Source organism: Miniopterus natalensis, chromosome 11 (genome assembly GCF_054644295.1).
Source record: "Miniopterus natalensis isolate mMinNat1 chromosome 11, mMinNat1.hap1, whole genome shotgun sequence".
Lineage (NCBI taxonomy): Eukaryota > Metazoa > Chordata > Mammalia > Chiroptera > Miniopteridae > Miniopterus > Miniopterus natalensis.
In genome coordinates, this window is record NC_142091.1 from 7,889,700 (window position 1) to 7,906,724 (window position 17,025).

Sequence of the window (17,025 nt, forward strand, 5' to 3'; positions counted from 1 at the left end):
CTGATCAACTGAGCTGGGTGCTCTAGGAATTTCCCTTGTGGGTATTATGTGAGCCTCTTCTATTGTAATTGTGCCCTTTTTTGTGGTTGTTAATTCTCACCTGAAAGTATTTTTTCCATTGATTTTCAGAGAGAGTAGAAGGGTAGGAGGTAGGGAGGGAGAGAAAGAGAGAGAGAGAGAGAGAGAGAGAGAGAGAGACATCGATGTGAGAGAGAAACATCAATTGGTTGCCTCCCTCACGTGCCCTGACCAGGGCCTGGGATCAACCTGCCACCCAGGTATGTGCCCTGGACCGAGAATCAAACTCTTGGTCTAACCACTGAGCCACACCAACCAAGGCTTGCAGTTGAATCTTGGCTGCTACTTGCCCATTTGTGCATGGGATCGACCCTCAGGCTGGCTGACTATATGGCTCAACCCCCAACACAGCTTTCAAGCTGCTTTGCCGGTGCTGATCACATAAAGCATAATTTTCCTCAGCAGGTTATTGTGCCTGCTGAGATCTCCCTGTGGATATACTGTTTGTGAAGCTTACTGGATCCTGTTCTATTGTCTGAATCTGGCCACTGTGTGTATTGATTGTGTGCCTCTTCGAAGGGATTCTTGTGTAGGCCAATGTCAGACGCTACCTATGACTGGCCCTGGGCAATCTGTTTGGAGCTATCAGCGATCCACAGCTTGTGGCTCCCTCTGCTGTGCCTAGATGTGTGAGAAGAGGAACAAGCTGTGCACCAAGGCCGGCTTTTGCCAGCACTGGGTCTGGGGGGCAGGTCAGCAAATGTCTCAAAGCACCCAGAGATCCGCCTCTGGCTGTAGACTGCCTGTTAGGCACAGTCACTGATAGAGCCTCTGGCTGTCCCTCCTCAGCAGGGAGTAAGCTCTGCAGGGTGGAGCAAGAGGAATTCCAGTAGGTGGGCTATTACTTCCTCCCAGGATGATGCCACTGGGAGGGGTGTGCCCTGCCCAAGAAAGATGGCTTCCGCAATATGGGAGAATGACTCAGCACAGGGATGCTGCTGACTGGCCCTACAGCTCTCTCCCCGAGCCACCAATCCCAGAGTCTCCTCATGGGGCTATAGTCCACTAATTTCTCCCTCCGCTGGAGCCTAGGGTGAGTGGCTGCAAATGAAATTTAGTGTGCTGGCCATTTATGAGAGTGCCTGCATTTCTAGCCGTCTCTTCCTAGTGACAGAAACCCCACTGCTTTTCATAGCTGGATGTTATGTGGGCACCTTTCCTGCTTCTGGTGCTCTAGGCTGGGGAGCCCAGATTGGGGTTTAGACCCTACACTTCTCAGGGAGCCCCCACCCCCTGGAACTTCAGCTGCTGCCCATGGCAACCCAGCCAGCCCTCTCACACCTCTGCACTTCTTACCAATCTTGATGTGGCTCCTTCTATACGTTTTTGGTTATGTGGCTTCTCTCCAGCTAATCTTCAGTTGGTTAGTCAGGATGATTGTTCTATAATTTAGTTGTAATTCCCATTTGGCCCTGGGAGGAGATGAGTATAGCTCCTACCTAATTCGTTACCATCTTAGGTCCATCTCTAAAGTTGGGGTTTTTTTTTGTTGTTTTTTGGGTGTCTTTTTTAAAATCCTCACTTGAGGACATGCTTAGAGAGAGAGAGGAGGAGAGAAACATCAATGTGAGAAATATCGTTCAGTTCCCCTCCATACATACCCCGACCGGAGATTGAACCTGAAACCCAGGTATGTACTCTGACTGGCAATCGAACTGGCAACTTTTCTGTGCACGGAACAACACTCAACAAACTGAACCACGCTGGCCGGGTTCTTGCTGTTGTTTTGAGAGTAGATTGCAGGGGGCCAAGGGCAGAAACATGGATACTAGTTATTAATATTAGGAGGCTAATACAGTAGTCCAGGAGGAAGGTCATGGCTCTTGGTCTAGACTTGGGGGCACTGTAGTGGAGTGGGGTAACGAATAGTTGAAATCTGAGTCTGTTTTGAAGGTAGAGTTAATAAAATGTGCTGCGGGAGAAGACGTGGTGTGGGAGAAAGAACGAGGAAGATAGACAATAACAAGCAGCAGCAGCCAGCAGAAGAATGGTATGAGGTCACTGAGTTCTTGGCACGGAGGACAAAATAAAAACCGGCTTCCTCTAGGCAGTGGCCGCTTGGGGCCTACCAGAGTTAGGGACAGTGTGATCCTCAAGTGGGTGTACTCGCCAACCTGCACCCAGGCAGCTGAGTCGTCTTCGCCTTGCCCTGGCTCTTTTGGAAAGAAGCATTTGTTTGCTGAACAGGAATTCGTCTCTGTGGGTGTAGAAAGAAGAAATGATGGAACAGAGTAGCAAAGCAAAGAAGTACTAGCTGTGGTCAGTTTGAATTGGCAGACATTTTTTCAGGTAGCTGCCCTAAGCTTAGCACACGTGTCGCCTATTCTAGACTAGGTTATTTCTTAATCCTGAAAAGTGAAAAGTTTCTGCCCTGTTGCTTGACCTCCTGTCAGGGTATTTTCATTTTAAGCTAGTGTTTTGGATCAGTTTTGAGTTGTAGACGTAGCAGACAAATGGCGACCCTGTCTGTTTACAGTGGAAAAGTGACTTAAAGCAGCGTTGCCTCCCAACACTGCCCCATTAGTGGCATGCCTCTGACACACCAGTGGAGCTGGCTGCGGAAGTCAGGACTGCCTGATGTGTATTTTTGCTCTTTGAAAGGTTAGAATCTAAATGTACCACAAGATATAGCCTCCTGAGTCAGATTGGGACAAAATGACAAGCAGTGAATTCCAAAGCAAACTTTACACACATGCTGGTGCTCTATCTAATGCTTTTGAAACTTCAGAATTTGTTTCCCCATGAGCTAGAAATCCCTTGGTTTCACTGTCTGCTTTTTATTTCGTGAAGAAGAGCCGATAATGAAGATGAAAGAAGTGCAGCGCCAAGTGATACGTGGTGATGGAAAGTGAGGAAGAGCTTGGACTCCTTCCTTCTGCTAAGAGCTTGAAACAGAAGCTTTTTCTCCTTTTACCTGAGAGTTGCCTCATCCTTGTCTGGGATGAAATGGGTGGAGTGAAGCTGTGATAGAGAAAAACTTTAAATTTCCCTGAGACATTTAGCGGCAAGTAAATAGATAAGTAGTTAGTTGGTAGTGAAAAAGAGCTTGACTGTGAGGGAGTTGATGTAGCAGGTTCTGACTGAAGACCGCCTGGGCCAGGGAGGAGGAACTGGGACTAGGGACGCCAGGGCCGTGTGGGGTGTTTGGCACAGAAGATGTGGGCGGCGTCTCACCCAGCATTTGGGAGAGCTGGGTCACTGAACTGCCTGGAGGAAGCAGAACAGCTCTTTGGAGTTCCTTGCAGCTGGGGCTTATCCTGACACGATTCAGAACATACTTTAAATATTGCGTGGTTCAGGAGCCATTTTGTTTCATTTGCTTTCTGAAATTACCCCAGTATTTATTCAAATGCTGTGACTGTGTTAAGTGCAGTCTGCTCTGGGTTTCTTTGCTGAAAGTAAACTATCCCATGTGAGCCTGAAGAATTTTTGCTTACTGCCTGTAGAGCACACATGAACATAAAGCAGCCATTTGTCCCCGGGCAGCTGAAAGGCGGTTTCCGCAGGGACTGAAAACCACGCAGGCTGCTGGCTTCCTGGCACACCCACAGACCCTGCCGTTTATGCCGAAACACACTCACAGGGATAGGCGGTGGGGGCGGGGGCTAATAAGATGGACAAAACTAAATGCAGAGGGAAAATCTGAATGACATTGAGCCGTTAAGATGGTCCTGTATTTGGAAAAGAGCACAGTGCTCCCAAATAGGAGAAAACTTGAACATCAAATACAATGGCTAGGAGAAAACATCTAATGTTTGCAGCCAACACTTTTAAAAATGATTTGTATATTTTCTTTATAACTGTAGGGATTCTATAGGTAACTTTAGGAAAAATACTATATAGTTTAATATGTTTTACCTACAGTACTATCATAAATACCTCTACCAGAGCCATGTAACAGTGACAAATGATGTATCTAATAATCACCTTCAAGCATACAGAATCCTGAAGAACCTTGTGATCTCTTAACCAAATTCTTAAATATTCTCTGTATACTCTTGCCCCAGACCTTTAAAAAAAATAGCTTTTTAAATGTCTTCAAAGTTAGAGTTATGTCATATATGGTAACTCTTAATCTCAATACATGTTTATACCCAAATACACTATCCTTTCTTTGGCCCTAGCATGTAACAGAATTTATTTCTATTTGGCAAATCAAGAGGTGAGGATATTGGCAGTATAAATGATTTGCACAAGGACAACCAGTGTGTCATTGTAGAGATAAAACAGAACTAGGCTGCATTCCACCAGCCCCAGCCTGTGTACAATTTTGAGAGCTTTCTGATCACTTTAAGAAAACAAAGTACTTAGAAAATATAAAGAGGTTGGTTGTTGTTTTTTAATAAAAGAAAATCACTTATTTTGGAAATTACTAAATTAATCATTCTGTTGTATTTAAGAAGCTCTTTGATGTGTCTGGTAATTAGTATTTACTGCCAGACGACTGTCTCTTGGGCATTTTAATTAATGGTTGGCCTGGCCAAATGAGCTTCTGATGGTAAACCTTCATAAGGGTTTATTTTTATGTTTCTCAAGAATAGCTGTCTCTTCAAAGCTCTTTAATTAGACAACGTTTAGCAGCTAAAACATATTATTAGAATAATTAGGCCTTGGGTTAAGAGAAAATGGGGGGGGTTAATGGAGCAGGTACTGTCAGAGAATGGCTTTTTGAAATAAAACATACTGTTGTACATCTGATGGATGTCCAGGTCTTTAACAGCTTATATTAAGTTACTGTCTCTAGTTAGGGACTTTGTGTTGTTTAAAATTCATGTGACAGGTCTCACCAGAAGCCTAAATGCACCAGAGTGGAATCTTATTTATCACCGCCTCTAAACTCCCATAGAAAGCCATATTCTAGCCCTCTGAACTTCTAAGCTGAACACTTCTTATATTCTCCTTTCTTTACTCAATTGGTAATCTTGGCTGTAATGATTGTTTTTGAGGGAAATGCTTCAAAGATCTTGTGTGTGGGTGATTCATAACCCTAGAATTATAACATTCCTTTGAAGGGTGATTGCAATAGCACCAAAACAATTGGGTAGTATTACTGAAACTATTATAAACAATAATACATTTATTTATAGTGTTTAATTTTTTACTTTTCCACTATCTCAAGATGCTTATGATGGCAAATGTGTCCTTTTCCCAGCTAGATCAGCTGTTTTAGGGATAGTGCTGATGAAACTATTAGAAATTTAAAACAGAGCAAATTGTATCTGCTAACATTTCTAATCCCATCAGCTGTCATGAAACTAGGTATATGAAGAACTGGGTTAAGGATATGTATGTCATTGCTTCAGTATAAACCTAATGCTACTGCTAGAAAACAAACTTAAAGAATTTATGGTATTGCCCGGCCAGGCATGGCTCAGGGGTTGAGCATCGACCTAGGATCCAGGAGATTGCGGTTTGATTCCCGGTCAGGGCACATGCCCCGGTTGTGGGCTCGATCCCCAGTAGAGGGCGTGCAGGAGGCAGCCAGTCAATGACTCTCTCTCATCATTGATGTTTCTCTCTCTCTCTCTCTCTCTCTGAAATCAATAAACATATATTAAAAAAAAAATTTATGATATTGATTCAACCATTTCATTTTTAAATATAGAAGATAGCCTGATTTATAGTACTCTAAAGTTTTATAACATAAATTCTTTTTTTTAAAATTTATTGCATAGGTGTTAGTAGGTTTTTAAAAAATATATCTTTGTTGATTTCAGAGAGAAGAAGGGAGAGCGGAAAGAGAGATAAAAACATCAGTGATGAGAGAGTCATTGATCAGCTGCCTCCTGCACCCCCCCCACTGGGGATGGAGCCCGCAACCCCGGCATGTGCTCTGACTGGGAATCAAACCTCAATCTCCTGGATCATAGGTCGATGCTCAACCGCTGAGCCACGCCAGCCAGGCACATATAAATTATTTTGCTATATACCTTAGTTAATAACGTAGCCAATGAAATTATTTCATTTAAAGTGGTAGAGCCAGCAGATGTGGCTCAGTGGCTGAGCGCCGACCCATGAACCAGCAGCTCACAGTTTTATTCCCAGTCAGGGCACATACCCATGCTTCTGGCTCGATCCTCAGTGGGGGGCGTGCAGAAGACAGCCGATCAATGACTCTTTTCATCACTGATGTTTCTCCCGCTCTCTCCCTCTCCCTGAAATAAAAACTTTTTTTTAAAGAAAAGTTATTGTTAAAAAATAAATAAATATAGTGGTGGAAAATTTACCTGATTTTCTATTGATGTTATCTATAAAAATTAGTAGTATAGTTTTAAAAATATTTGGGAAGCACAGTAAATACAGATTTAAAGATGCAGGCATATTATCATGCATTACGGAACATAATCACCAAATAAATATATATTTTTATGTCATATTGTAAAACTTTGAGAAAGCAGGAGAGGGATATTAGCCTTAAGTTTAATTTGACTTTGCTTTCTGACTCGCCCTTTAGCACAGGAAGTATTGCTGATACTTATCTTCAAGTGTATGTTTGCTGTGTGTATGTAAATTTTTGCAGTGGAGATAAGAAAAGAAAGGTGTTAAATGTTACGATCCGTGAAAAATACCATTATGTCCCTCAGAACTCCTTTTTTTCTTGTGGTAGGGTAAGTGTGTTCTTAGGCATAGGTATGTATAACAGGGTTTCTACTTAAAATAGTTTGGGTACCGATTAGTAATGAATTCTTATAGATGAAACCAGGACTGTATGTTGTTTTCTATTTCACTTCCGTTAGCTCATTCATTTGGTGCACACACCGCATCCCTCCTTACATCTCCCTTTTGAAATTACCCCAGTGTCCACAATGAGAACTGACTGTGCTCTTCCTCCCCCAGACCACCTGGTGGCCCATGGTAGAATGGCAGAGAAGGAAGCCCGCCGGAAGTTCAAGCAGATTGTCGCAGCTGTCTTTTTTTGTCACTGTCGGAACATAGTTCATCGTGATCTAAAAGCTGAGAATTTGCTTCTGGATGCCAATCTGAATATCAAAATAGCAGGTGAGAGTCGTGTTGAGGATGTGAAATAAGAGTAACCTGAAAGCTTACACTCATGTATGCATAGCCCGTGGACACAGACAATAGTGTGGGGGGTCACAGTGTGAGGTGGAAGGGGTCAATGGGGAAAAAAGAGGACATCTGTAATACTTTCAGCAATAAAGATGAAGTTTTTAAAAAGAATAAAAGAGCTTTTCCTTCAAGGTTCTTAAAGCAAGGGGTTGCCTTTTCCCATCTATTCAGAAGTATTGCGAAAATACAGGGGTTTTGTGTGTGGGACTTGAAAACTGATACATTTTCAAAGTACATTTATGCTATTTGCTGGGAGGAAAGAAAGAAAAGGGGTGATATTTAATTGAAAGTTTTATTATTTTGGTTGACTAGTCCATTTTAAATAATAAGAAATGAAATACAGAAAAAGTAGGAAGAAAAACTGCTAAATTTATATATCCTTTCAGCTTCACTTGAGAAGGTAGATTTATGTCACTCCTAATACAGAGCTTGCTTATTCTAAAGACTGCAGTTTATGATAATTTAGGAAGACTAGATCTTATATAGTTAAAGGTAGTCCATCTCTTTCCTCAGATTTCACTCATCTGCTTGTCTGACAGAGCCTCAGAAGCACTTTTCACTGCCTCAGTCTACTTATACTTCCCTTTCAGTGAGCTCTCAGCATTTGCCTCACCAGTACTAGCCCACCACCTATTGATAGAAGGAAGTGACTACAGATGACAAATAGAAAGGATAAATATGAAAATAAACCATTTTCGTTTTCTGACGGTTTTTAGTATTGCATTGTGTGTCCCCCTTCTCCCAGATCAAAAGGGTGGGAGTCTCATATAGAATACTGAAGTATAGCTAGAATATAATTGCTTTGAAAAGCCAATGTAGAAAGCAATGCTGAAGATTTCCCTCCTTAATAGGGCAGGAAGCGAGAGTTCAGATTTATATTCTATTATAGGCCAAAGTACCTACGTATACCCTTGCAGGTTGGTGATTCTTCTGACAGTTCCTTTGTGTAGATAAGTCTGTTCCCTTTCCAGGCTGTACTTTTACATCCTTCAAATGTCATGTGTGCTTTTTATTTCTCTTAAGTCAGGCTGACAGATGCAATCTTGTTTAGAACTTTCACACTCTCTCTACATGCTCAGTGTATAGTAGGTGGGAATTGAGGCTGTCTTTGTCTTACATAAAATCATGTTTTTCTTTTGCCCTGTGTCTGTTTTATATTCTCCAAAACTCTAGATGCTGGTAGTTCCCACAGAGGTGGGTAGCATGGAAAGGCCTGGCAATTTCAAACCTTTTTTTGTAATTATTCGTTTGTAATTTTCTATTGTTGCTATAACAAATTACGACAAATTTAATGGCTTGAAAAACACATATTTATTATCTTACTGTTCTGGAGGTCAGAAATCTGAAATGAGCCTTCGTGGCTAAAATCAAGGTGCTGGTAGACTGGTTCATTCTGGGGGCTCTGGAGAATGCACTTTCCTGCTTTTTCAGCTCTTAGAGGCCCTGCCTTCCTTGGCTTTAGCCCCTTCCACACATCACTCCGTCTCTTGCTTCCAGTGTCATACCTCCTTCTCCTAACCTGATCCTCCTGCTCTTATAAGGTCTCTCGGGATTACATTGGGCCTCCTGAATAATACAGGCTATCTCACTATCTCAGGATCCTTATCCTAATCATGTCTTCAGAAGTCCCCTTTACTGCTTAGGTACCAAATTCATTCACAAGTTACGTGGATTAGGACATGGATATCTTCGGGGTGGTGAGGGGGCTATTATTTAGCTTACCCCAAATGTTATTATAGGGGTCTTTGGATTCCTGATTGGGGTAGTGAGTTAAAAGAAGGCCCTCTATTGCCTCTACAGTTTTATTCTCACTCCAGTGACCAAAGGTTAAAATTTTTTTAATGCTTCCTTGGTTCTTGATTTTGAATTAGGACCATTTTAATTTAATTAGGGAAATTTGTATAGCATTTAGTTTTTGCATTGAGAAAGCAAATGTAAAAGCACTGGTAAGTGATAATTGAACTTAGGCACTCTACTGACAAATATTTAGGTAAGGAGATCTTTAAATGTTTTTCTTTGTTAATAGTTAAACCCATGCAGTCACAGTAAGTCTCTGCCTGCTGATGTGTAACTACAGAGTCCTCGGGTGTTGGCAGCTGGCCGTTGGTGCTCTCTGTGTTAGCACATATACTTTGCCAAGATTTTGAAATTAATTAATCCAAAGTCTGTATTTTTATTATTTGTTTTTTGAGAAAAGCAAAAAATAAATGAACACCTCTGGGTTTTTGCCCTGCTGTAATATCTGAGATTGTCTTTGCTTATGCATTCTTTCCTGCATGCCACCATCATTCATTAATCATTGCCTGAACTTCCTCTTCCACGTAAATTAGATAGAATTCCCATTGCTATCTGCCAAGTCTTCTTTGAACTTAGTGGACCAGTGGGAGAAACACTTCTAGTTGAAGCTGACTACAGCTGACTAATTTTGGAGAGCTAGGTTGGATAGTTCTGACAGGATAAGGTCAGATAAGTAATGAAATCAACTTTTTTAGTCTAGAACCTAAAAGTAATTTCCAGATCCCTGATGTTTTCAGTGAGCTTACTGATGAATTATAAATCTCAGTTAGAAGGAACTACTATACTACTACCTATGAAAGAAACACATGAGAGAGAAAAGAGTTTTTTGTTTTATTTAAAATATTACATCTTAAGCACCTCATTTAAAAAAATCATTATTAATATATGTTATAGTGGCAAATTAGTGTGGAATTAATAAAAATTTAGATGAGAGAATTTAAAGAAGTCATGTTTTCCTTATGCCAGTGTTTACCTAAGTTGTTTTAATGAAAAGATTATGCATCCTGTTCAAGTGTAGAAGATGGGTAAGTTGTTCTGGGGATGCTTGTGTTTACATTAATTTATTTTTACTTTTTGTATGAATTAATGTGGCAACTTACATTTAATCCTTGATAATATAAAACAGTGTGGCTATTATAAAAGCCCTCTTTAATAGAGTATGTGTTTGCTGGACATGAGAAGTAAACTGCAGTTACGTGTATTAAAAGATCCAACATCATCCTATGGTTTAAGAGTTTTTGCACTTAAATTCTTATCTGTGAATCTTTGTTCTGTTGCTATTTCTAGAGAGAATAAAACCTGGGTAAATAACTTGGTTTTCTTTTTGGTTTTAAAATTAAAAAAAACCTCTTAATGACAGTAGCAAACCTGTCTTTTGTAGAATTATTTAAAACATGTTTCTGGCATTAGTAATCCAGAATGAACATCAATCGTTTTCAGAATAAAACATTTTATTTCTGAAAGGCAGAGTTACCAGGCCTAGAACTAAGAATGTATAGTGGCTCTCTGAACTCTGAACTGTTGTTAACCAAGGCTCTTTGCTCAGGTGTCATGAAAGAGAAAAAAGACGTGTAGGAAGTGACTCCTAACCTCAAAAATGTACAGTCTATTTGGGCAGCAAATGCTTAGACCTTTGAAAAGTGAAATAACACAGAAATTATGTTTTACACATGTAAAGTACTTTGCAAAGCATTTTCACATATATCATTTAATTTCATCATACTTGGCATGCAAATATAGCTTATTCAGAAAACATGAGAGTTGTCAAAACACATACCTTTAGCATTCCAAAACTTTGAATTTTCTTATAAAGAACACTCATGTAAGTTTCTTTCATGTAGAGTCCAACTCTGGGAAAAGAATGGGGTTCTTAGCCTCTTACCTTTTACTTTCCATGCATCAAATATGTGAGGTCCACAGGGGAGCAGATGAAGGATCGGGGGGCACAGCATGGCTCTCTTGGCATATAGTCTCCATTCCTGGGGGACAGCATGTTCAACAGCTACCAACAGCATGTTTGGTACAATAGAAGGAACGCTACAAGGCATATGTGACTCACTATCACATTAATTATACAGCCTAATTAGGATTTCAGAGGATGAAGAAACCACTGCAGTTTATAAAATTCCATTACACTGTAAATGCCACGAGGACTGTTGATTGTTTCTCCACCGCTGCCTAGCGCATACCTGTTCTATAGCAGGTGCTCAGTAACTTAATTGATCTGAACCTTGGCCGGTGGTGAGAAGCACATAAACACCCTATGGAGGACAGAACATTGGAGACGAGTTTTAAAGAGTGAGCAGGATGCTTTAAGGTGTAGGTGTAGAGGAGAGAATTCCAGTAGGATTACGATTGGTCTGTCAGCAAAGGTTAAGAAAGCATCTCCTATGTGGAAACACTGATCTAGGCACTGGGATACAGCAGCAGATAAAATAATCCCTCAGAACTAAAGTTCTGATGGCGGAGACAGACCGTAAACACATAAACAAATAAGCTCTCATAAGGGCTGTGAAAATGATACAGTGAGTAAAGTGATGACTTGTGGGAGAGAGATTTCTTTTAACCAGGATAGTCAGAGCCTTCCAAGCAGAAGGGAGAGCAGTGTAAAGGCCCCACGGAGATGGATTTAGCATATTCGAGGTGGTTGGAGAAAGGTTAGCACGGCTGGAGATGATAAATAGGGGGAGAAGGAAAGAGAGGGGGTGGGGAGCCAGCCAGGGCCAGGTCATGGGGGTCCTTATGCACATGGTGAGGATTTGGGATTTGTTTTGTTTTGTTTTTTAATCCTTACCCGAGGATATTTTTTCCATTGATCCTTAGAGAGAGTGGAGGGGAGGGGGAGAGAGAGAGAGAGAAACATCGATGTGAGAGAGACTCATTGATTGGTTGCCTCTCACACCCCAACTGGGGCTGGTGATCGAACCAGCAGCCCAGGTACATGCCCCTGACCAGGAATCAAACCCACAACCCTTAGGTCTGCAGGCTGATGCTCTAACCACTGAGCCACACTGGCCAGGTCTGGGATTTTGTTTTGATTACAACGGGAAGCTGAGTGGAGGAGCATGAGCAGCAATGGAGGGCACGTGGCATATTTGCAGGCAGGGTAAAGCAGCTGGCTGAGGGGAGCCTGCGCAGGGGAGTCATGCCTGAGAAGGCAGGAGAGGTAGGTATTGATACTAGATTGTGAAATTATTTGAATACCAGGCTTAATAAATCAGATACAGGATGGATAAGAAAAATAGGTGGGAATAGGGGGAAGGGACAGGAAGGCAATAAGAAGGTCAATTAAAAAGCTGTGGAATGGGAAAATCCTGCCTAAGGTGTGGATCCTGCATAAGGGTGGGGTGGAAGACATGAAGAGGGAAAAAGGGCAAGGCGGGAGGAAGGGACTTCTACTTAAAGATATGTTTAGAAATAGAGAAATCAGATTTTCTTATTGATGGAATGTAAACCTACCAAAGAAAAATGGTTTTGTCTTATTTTTAATTGTTGATGCACTGCTATTTGAAACTAATTTTAATTCTTGTTTCCAAAGATTAAGTAGAGAAATTCCTACATTTAAAAAAAGATTGCTCAAGAAAAAATTTAAATGTAGCTGGCTTACTCCATGAAACAAAGTTATTTGAAATACTAAGATGTTTTGAGAATGTTTTGAAAATTGTGAAAACTTTTTTTCCAACCTAAGGAAGTTGGAAACTTTTCTCTTTAAATGTCGACTCCCAGAATGGTCTCCATGAGATAGTTTCCACTCCGGTGTTATTGTTTTAGTTGGCAATCAGTAGACAGCAAAGATCTGAAGTACAACTACAGCAAAGCCAGTATTTTGGAAAGAATTTCCAGAGTGCATGTATTTAAAGTACTGTGGAAATTTTTGACCTTGATGTAGTGAGATCCAGACTATTTCATTTACTCACAGTGAGAAAGTAAAAAAGTTTGTAAGTCCATTGACCTTACAATCATATAGGAAGTAAAGGTTGGAAACCTTGGTTTTCTGACAACTCTTCTACAGTGTGTTAATTAAGAATGTCCCTGACTGGTCACAAAAAATTAGTTATACAATATTCATCATATCAGTCACAAATTTTATGTTATAATGCTAACATCTTTCATTTAGATAATCACTCAGTACACCTCCTGGTTGACAGGTCAATAAATTGAGACCCACAGAGGCCATGTGACTTTCCTGAATCCAGGTCATCATAGAAGAGCCTAGGAATCATAATGCCTCAACTCAGTACATGTTCTCACCCTGAAATGGTGTATGACCTTCAACAGGAAGCTGCTAATAAGCAAATTTAATGGAGGTTGACCCTTGGGAAAATAAAATTTGTAAACTTCTTTCTTGAATTCTATTCCTAAGACTGGACTTTTACAGATGAAGAATTAACGCACCTTCATTCAAAAGACATTTCGTAGTTGACTGACTTTGTATAAAAAAAAATCTAAAGTTAAAATTCAGATGAGCAGGTTTATTGTCATTCATGGTTATAGATTATAAGTGAGGTCTTATCCTGAAAAACGATTATGCCTTGCTAGCATCAATAACAATTTTCTATTTCTAGGTTCTTGCTTGCAGTAGCTGTGCTACCAGTACAGAAGCATTGCTTCTCAGACTTTCCCACTGCAGTTTCCCTTACACGGGATGAACCCACACAGGGTCGAGGTGGGCACGCTGATCACATAGTCTGAAATGGCTCACTTTAAACACATTTTTAATCACATGCTTTATCTTTTAAATTCATGAACATTTTGTGTTCTCCTCAATGTCATGTTTGTATTTGTTTTAATATTAAAATTATTCAGCTGTCTAACATGCTATTTAACATAGAAAAAAACTGATGTTCCAGGAAGATGTATTTTATTTAGCCTATAGTTTCACATAACTCTTGGCACACTGCAGCATTATGCCTGAGGATATATAAACAGACATCAGTTAGAGAGACTGAAGATAAAGAATTTCTTCCCCCAACCATAGGTTCCTCTTACACAGAATTCTAGTGTGTGCACATTGACTTCTCTATTACTTTTTCTCAACCTCAAGGATTTCCATGCCAGTCTCTGGCAATTATAGATCCTTTATTTGGGGAATAATTAGGGGGGAGAGGAACTGGAGGTACAATAGAAAAGAAGAGGGAAGCAGGAAGCAGAAAAGAAATGGAAGCTTTTGCTTTGAGGCCTTGGGAAAAGAAGAGAAGCTGTGGGAAAGGAAACCTGAGCCTCAAAAGCTGGCCTCCATCTGTGGGGGAGAAGGGAACTGAGCTGAGTGAAAGAGGGCTGGATGGCATGTGTTTTGGACCTACCAGAACATCTCAGAATTTCAAATGGCTCTTTATGTTGGGACCATGTTGGACACAACATTTGATAAAATGTGGATAAGTGTTGATTAAAAGCCAAAGCCACATCTTCATGTACATAATATCTGGAACAAAGAAAAATTAATTTACCAGCATCTTACTGAAGCTGCAAAAAATGACAATTTTGAAAGATCTCTAGCAAGTAAGGAAGGGTTGAAGGAAATTAGGTGCAAATTTACCTGTGGTTTCTATTTTAAGATGTTTTTAAAGGACATTGATGTTCTACTTATTTACAGTGTTTTAATTTTATTAATGGATGTATAAAAACTATAAGAACTTTTATAAGTGTACCTAAGACCATATTTCCCCAACTCTGTTTTTGTCCAGGGTCTTAAAGCTCCTCTATTGCAAGTTGATGTTGGGAGGGACTAACAAGTCATCCAGAGTACTTTTCAGTCAGACTCTGAAGAAGTGCCCACTGTGTGTGTAGAGTGGGCTGGAGACTTAAATGAAGGTGATGTCAGAAGTCCAAAACTTTCGGGTTTGAAGATATAGGTGACATATAACATTATCTTCATTTCAGACATACATACAGCATAATGATTGATACTTGTATATACCCCAAAAGGATGGCCACGGTGGGCTGATGTCTTAGGCAGGCCTTCTCTGGGTGACAGTGTGAATAAGAGGCCCCGCTAGTGCAGAATTGGTTCTCCTTTTAGAAGTCCTGACACTGACTTGTATCAGCTCTCTTAAAGTCGTAAGAGAAAATCTCAGCTACCTAGTGGTAGGCAAAGATTCAAGACAAAAGGAGTTTCAAGATCCTGAGGAGTATTTCATCTGGTCTTTAAAAAACAACCTGTATGTGTGGTCTCTGACTCCTTGTTCAGGCTACACACAGACCGCTCTTAACACCTCAAATAGTTTACGGTATCTTTTCCCAGTCAGTGATTTCTGAATCCTTAGAGGTTCTCTGTGTTCTAGGAGATTGATGTCATAAAAAGTAATAATGACTTTGCTTGCCTTTCCTGTTTTTTAGAAGGCAATCAATGAAGTAAGAATTTGGTCTCCCGACTCTCCTTAGATGGAATAGTCTGAGGGCCTCCGCATGTAAATCAAAGAGTCTCCCTGCCAGCAGGGAGCTAATGAGCATGCGTTGGACTCAATCATACCGTAGTTGGTTACCATGATAGTATCAACCAGGATGCAGTTTTTCATCACATTTTATTAAATTTACATCATAGCGCACCACTGGGCAACAAAATGCACAAGGAAAACTGATGCTAAAATTCCCAGTTAATGAAGGTAAAAATGATAATTCTACCATGCCTCAAAACAGACTTTACCACATTCATGAATTGTCTTCATTTGATCACATCAGGAGTTTGTAGAACTTCAAAAACAAAATTTTATACACACATACATATACTAGTTTGCTTTGTTGGGAATAAACTACATTCATAGTGTAACATTTGCAAAGTGCTAAACTTGCTTATCCATGCGTCATTTAAAAACAAAACGTAAAAATTCAGATAAACAAGTTTGTTTTTTAGATTAAAAAAGCAGGCATTCCAAAAGCAGGTCATGAAAAGTTTTTGACTATTTTGGATATTATAATCTTAATATATATGTGGCTTCCAAACTAAACATGACGTACCAATTTTAAATTGCTGCTTTTTCTTATATCATTTAAATAAATTAGTGAGTCACCTGAAAAGTGGGGGGAAATGAATTTTTCTTAAATAATATTTATAAAAATTTTTAAATTAATCTTTAATAAGATACTAATGTAAAATAAAATCTTAACATTATCATAAATTATGCAAAAATGAAATTATTTTTAAAATTTCTTTTTTGGGAGATCTGAAAGAAGGTTGTGCGTCAAAACAGTTGGAAACACTGGGTGCTTGCCTGGCCCGCGGGCCGTGCACTGAGGGCCCCGGGCTCGCCTCCAGCCCGGGCACGTGCCTCGGTTGCAGGCTCGGCCCCTGCCCTGGGCAGGCAGCCAAGGGATGTGTCTCTCACACGGATGTCTCTCTCTCTCCCTTCCACTCTCTGAAAAGCAACGGAAAAAAACGTCCTTGTGAGGATTAAAAACGAAAGAATCCCGAGCGCTCGCAGTCCGTGTCGCAGTGTCTTCACTCTAGTGCAGCTACGGCCCTGCTTTATTGGACCTGGCCTGAGAGATCCTCTGCACTCTTGGTGGACTTTTCCTCAGGAAAACCCTTCTCTCTTATATACCAGTCCCCCCTGAACCTCCCTAAAACTCATTTGATGCTTATAATTATATAGTTAGATCATGTCGTATGTCCTCCCCCAAGGGACCAAGCTCTCCATGGGGACAGGGACCATGCGTGTCTGATTCAGCTTGTGCTAAGAACTCATCAATGATCCCTCAAAAACTTAGAGAGTGCCTGCTCCTATGATTATATTTACATGTTACCTTTTAGGTGGATTACTTTTTTTTTTCTCCTCACACATTGCTTTTCAGAGAGAGTGGAAGGGAGGGAGGGAGAGACATCGCTGTGAGAGAGACATCAATTGGTTGCCTCCCCCAGGGCCAGGGATCGAGCCTGCAAGCGAGGTGCATGCCCTTCGCTGGAATCGAACCTGGGACCCTTCAGTCTGAGGGCTGGCGCTCTAACCACTGAGCAAACTGGCCAGGGTGGTGGATTACTTTTCAATGTTTGCTCTCATTGGAGTTATGTTTATTCTATCAATTTTAACCTAAGAGGGTGTTTTCTTACCTACTTTTAATTCCTGGGCAATACCTCAGAACTTCATA

General features: G+C 40.6%; 1 protein-coding gene across 3 annotated transcripts in view; it reads left to right on the plus strand.

Annotated features, from left to right (window-relative positions):
* The window catches only part of SIK3 (SIK family kinase 3), a 260,030-nt gene that overhangs the window by 174,905 nt on the left and 68,100 nt on the right, over nt 1-17,025 (plus strand). For all 3 annotated transcript variants that reach the window (XM_087821520.1, XM_087821521.1, XM_087821522.1), the window contains exon 4: nt 6,916-7,077. In XM_087821520.1, coding sequence (XP_087677646.1) covers nt 6,916-7,077 — 162 coding nt within the window. The remainder of the gene's footprint in view (nt 1-6,915; nt 7,078-17,025) is intronic.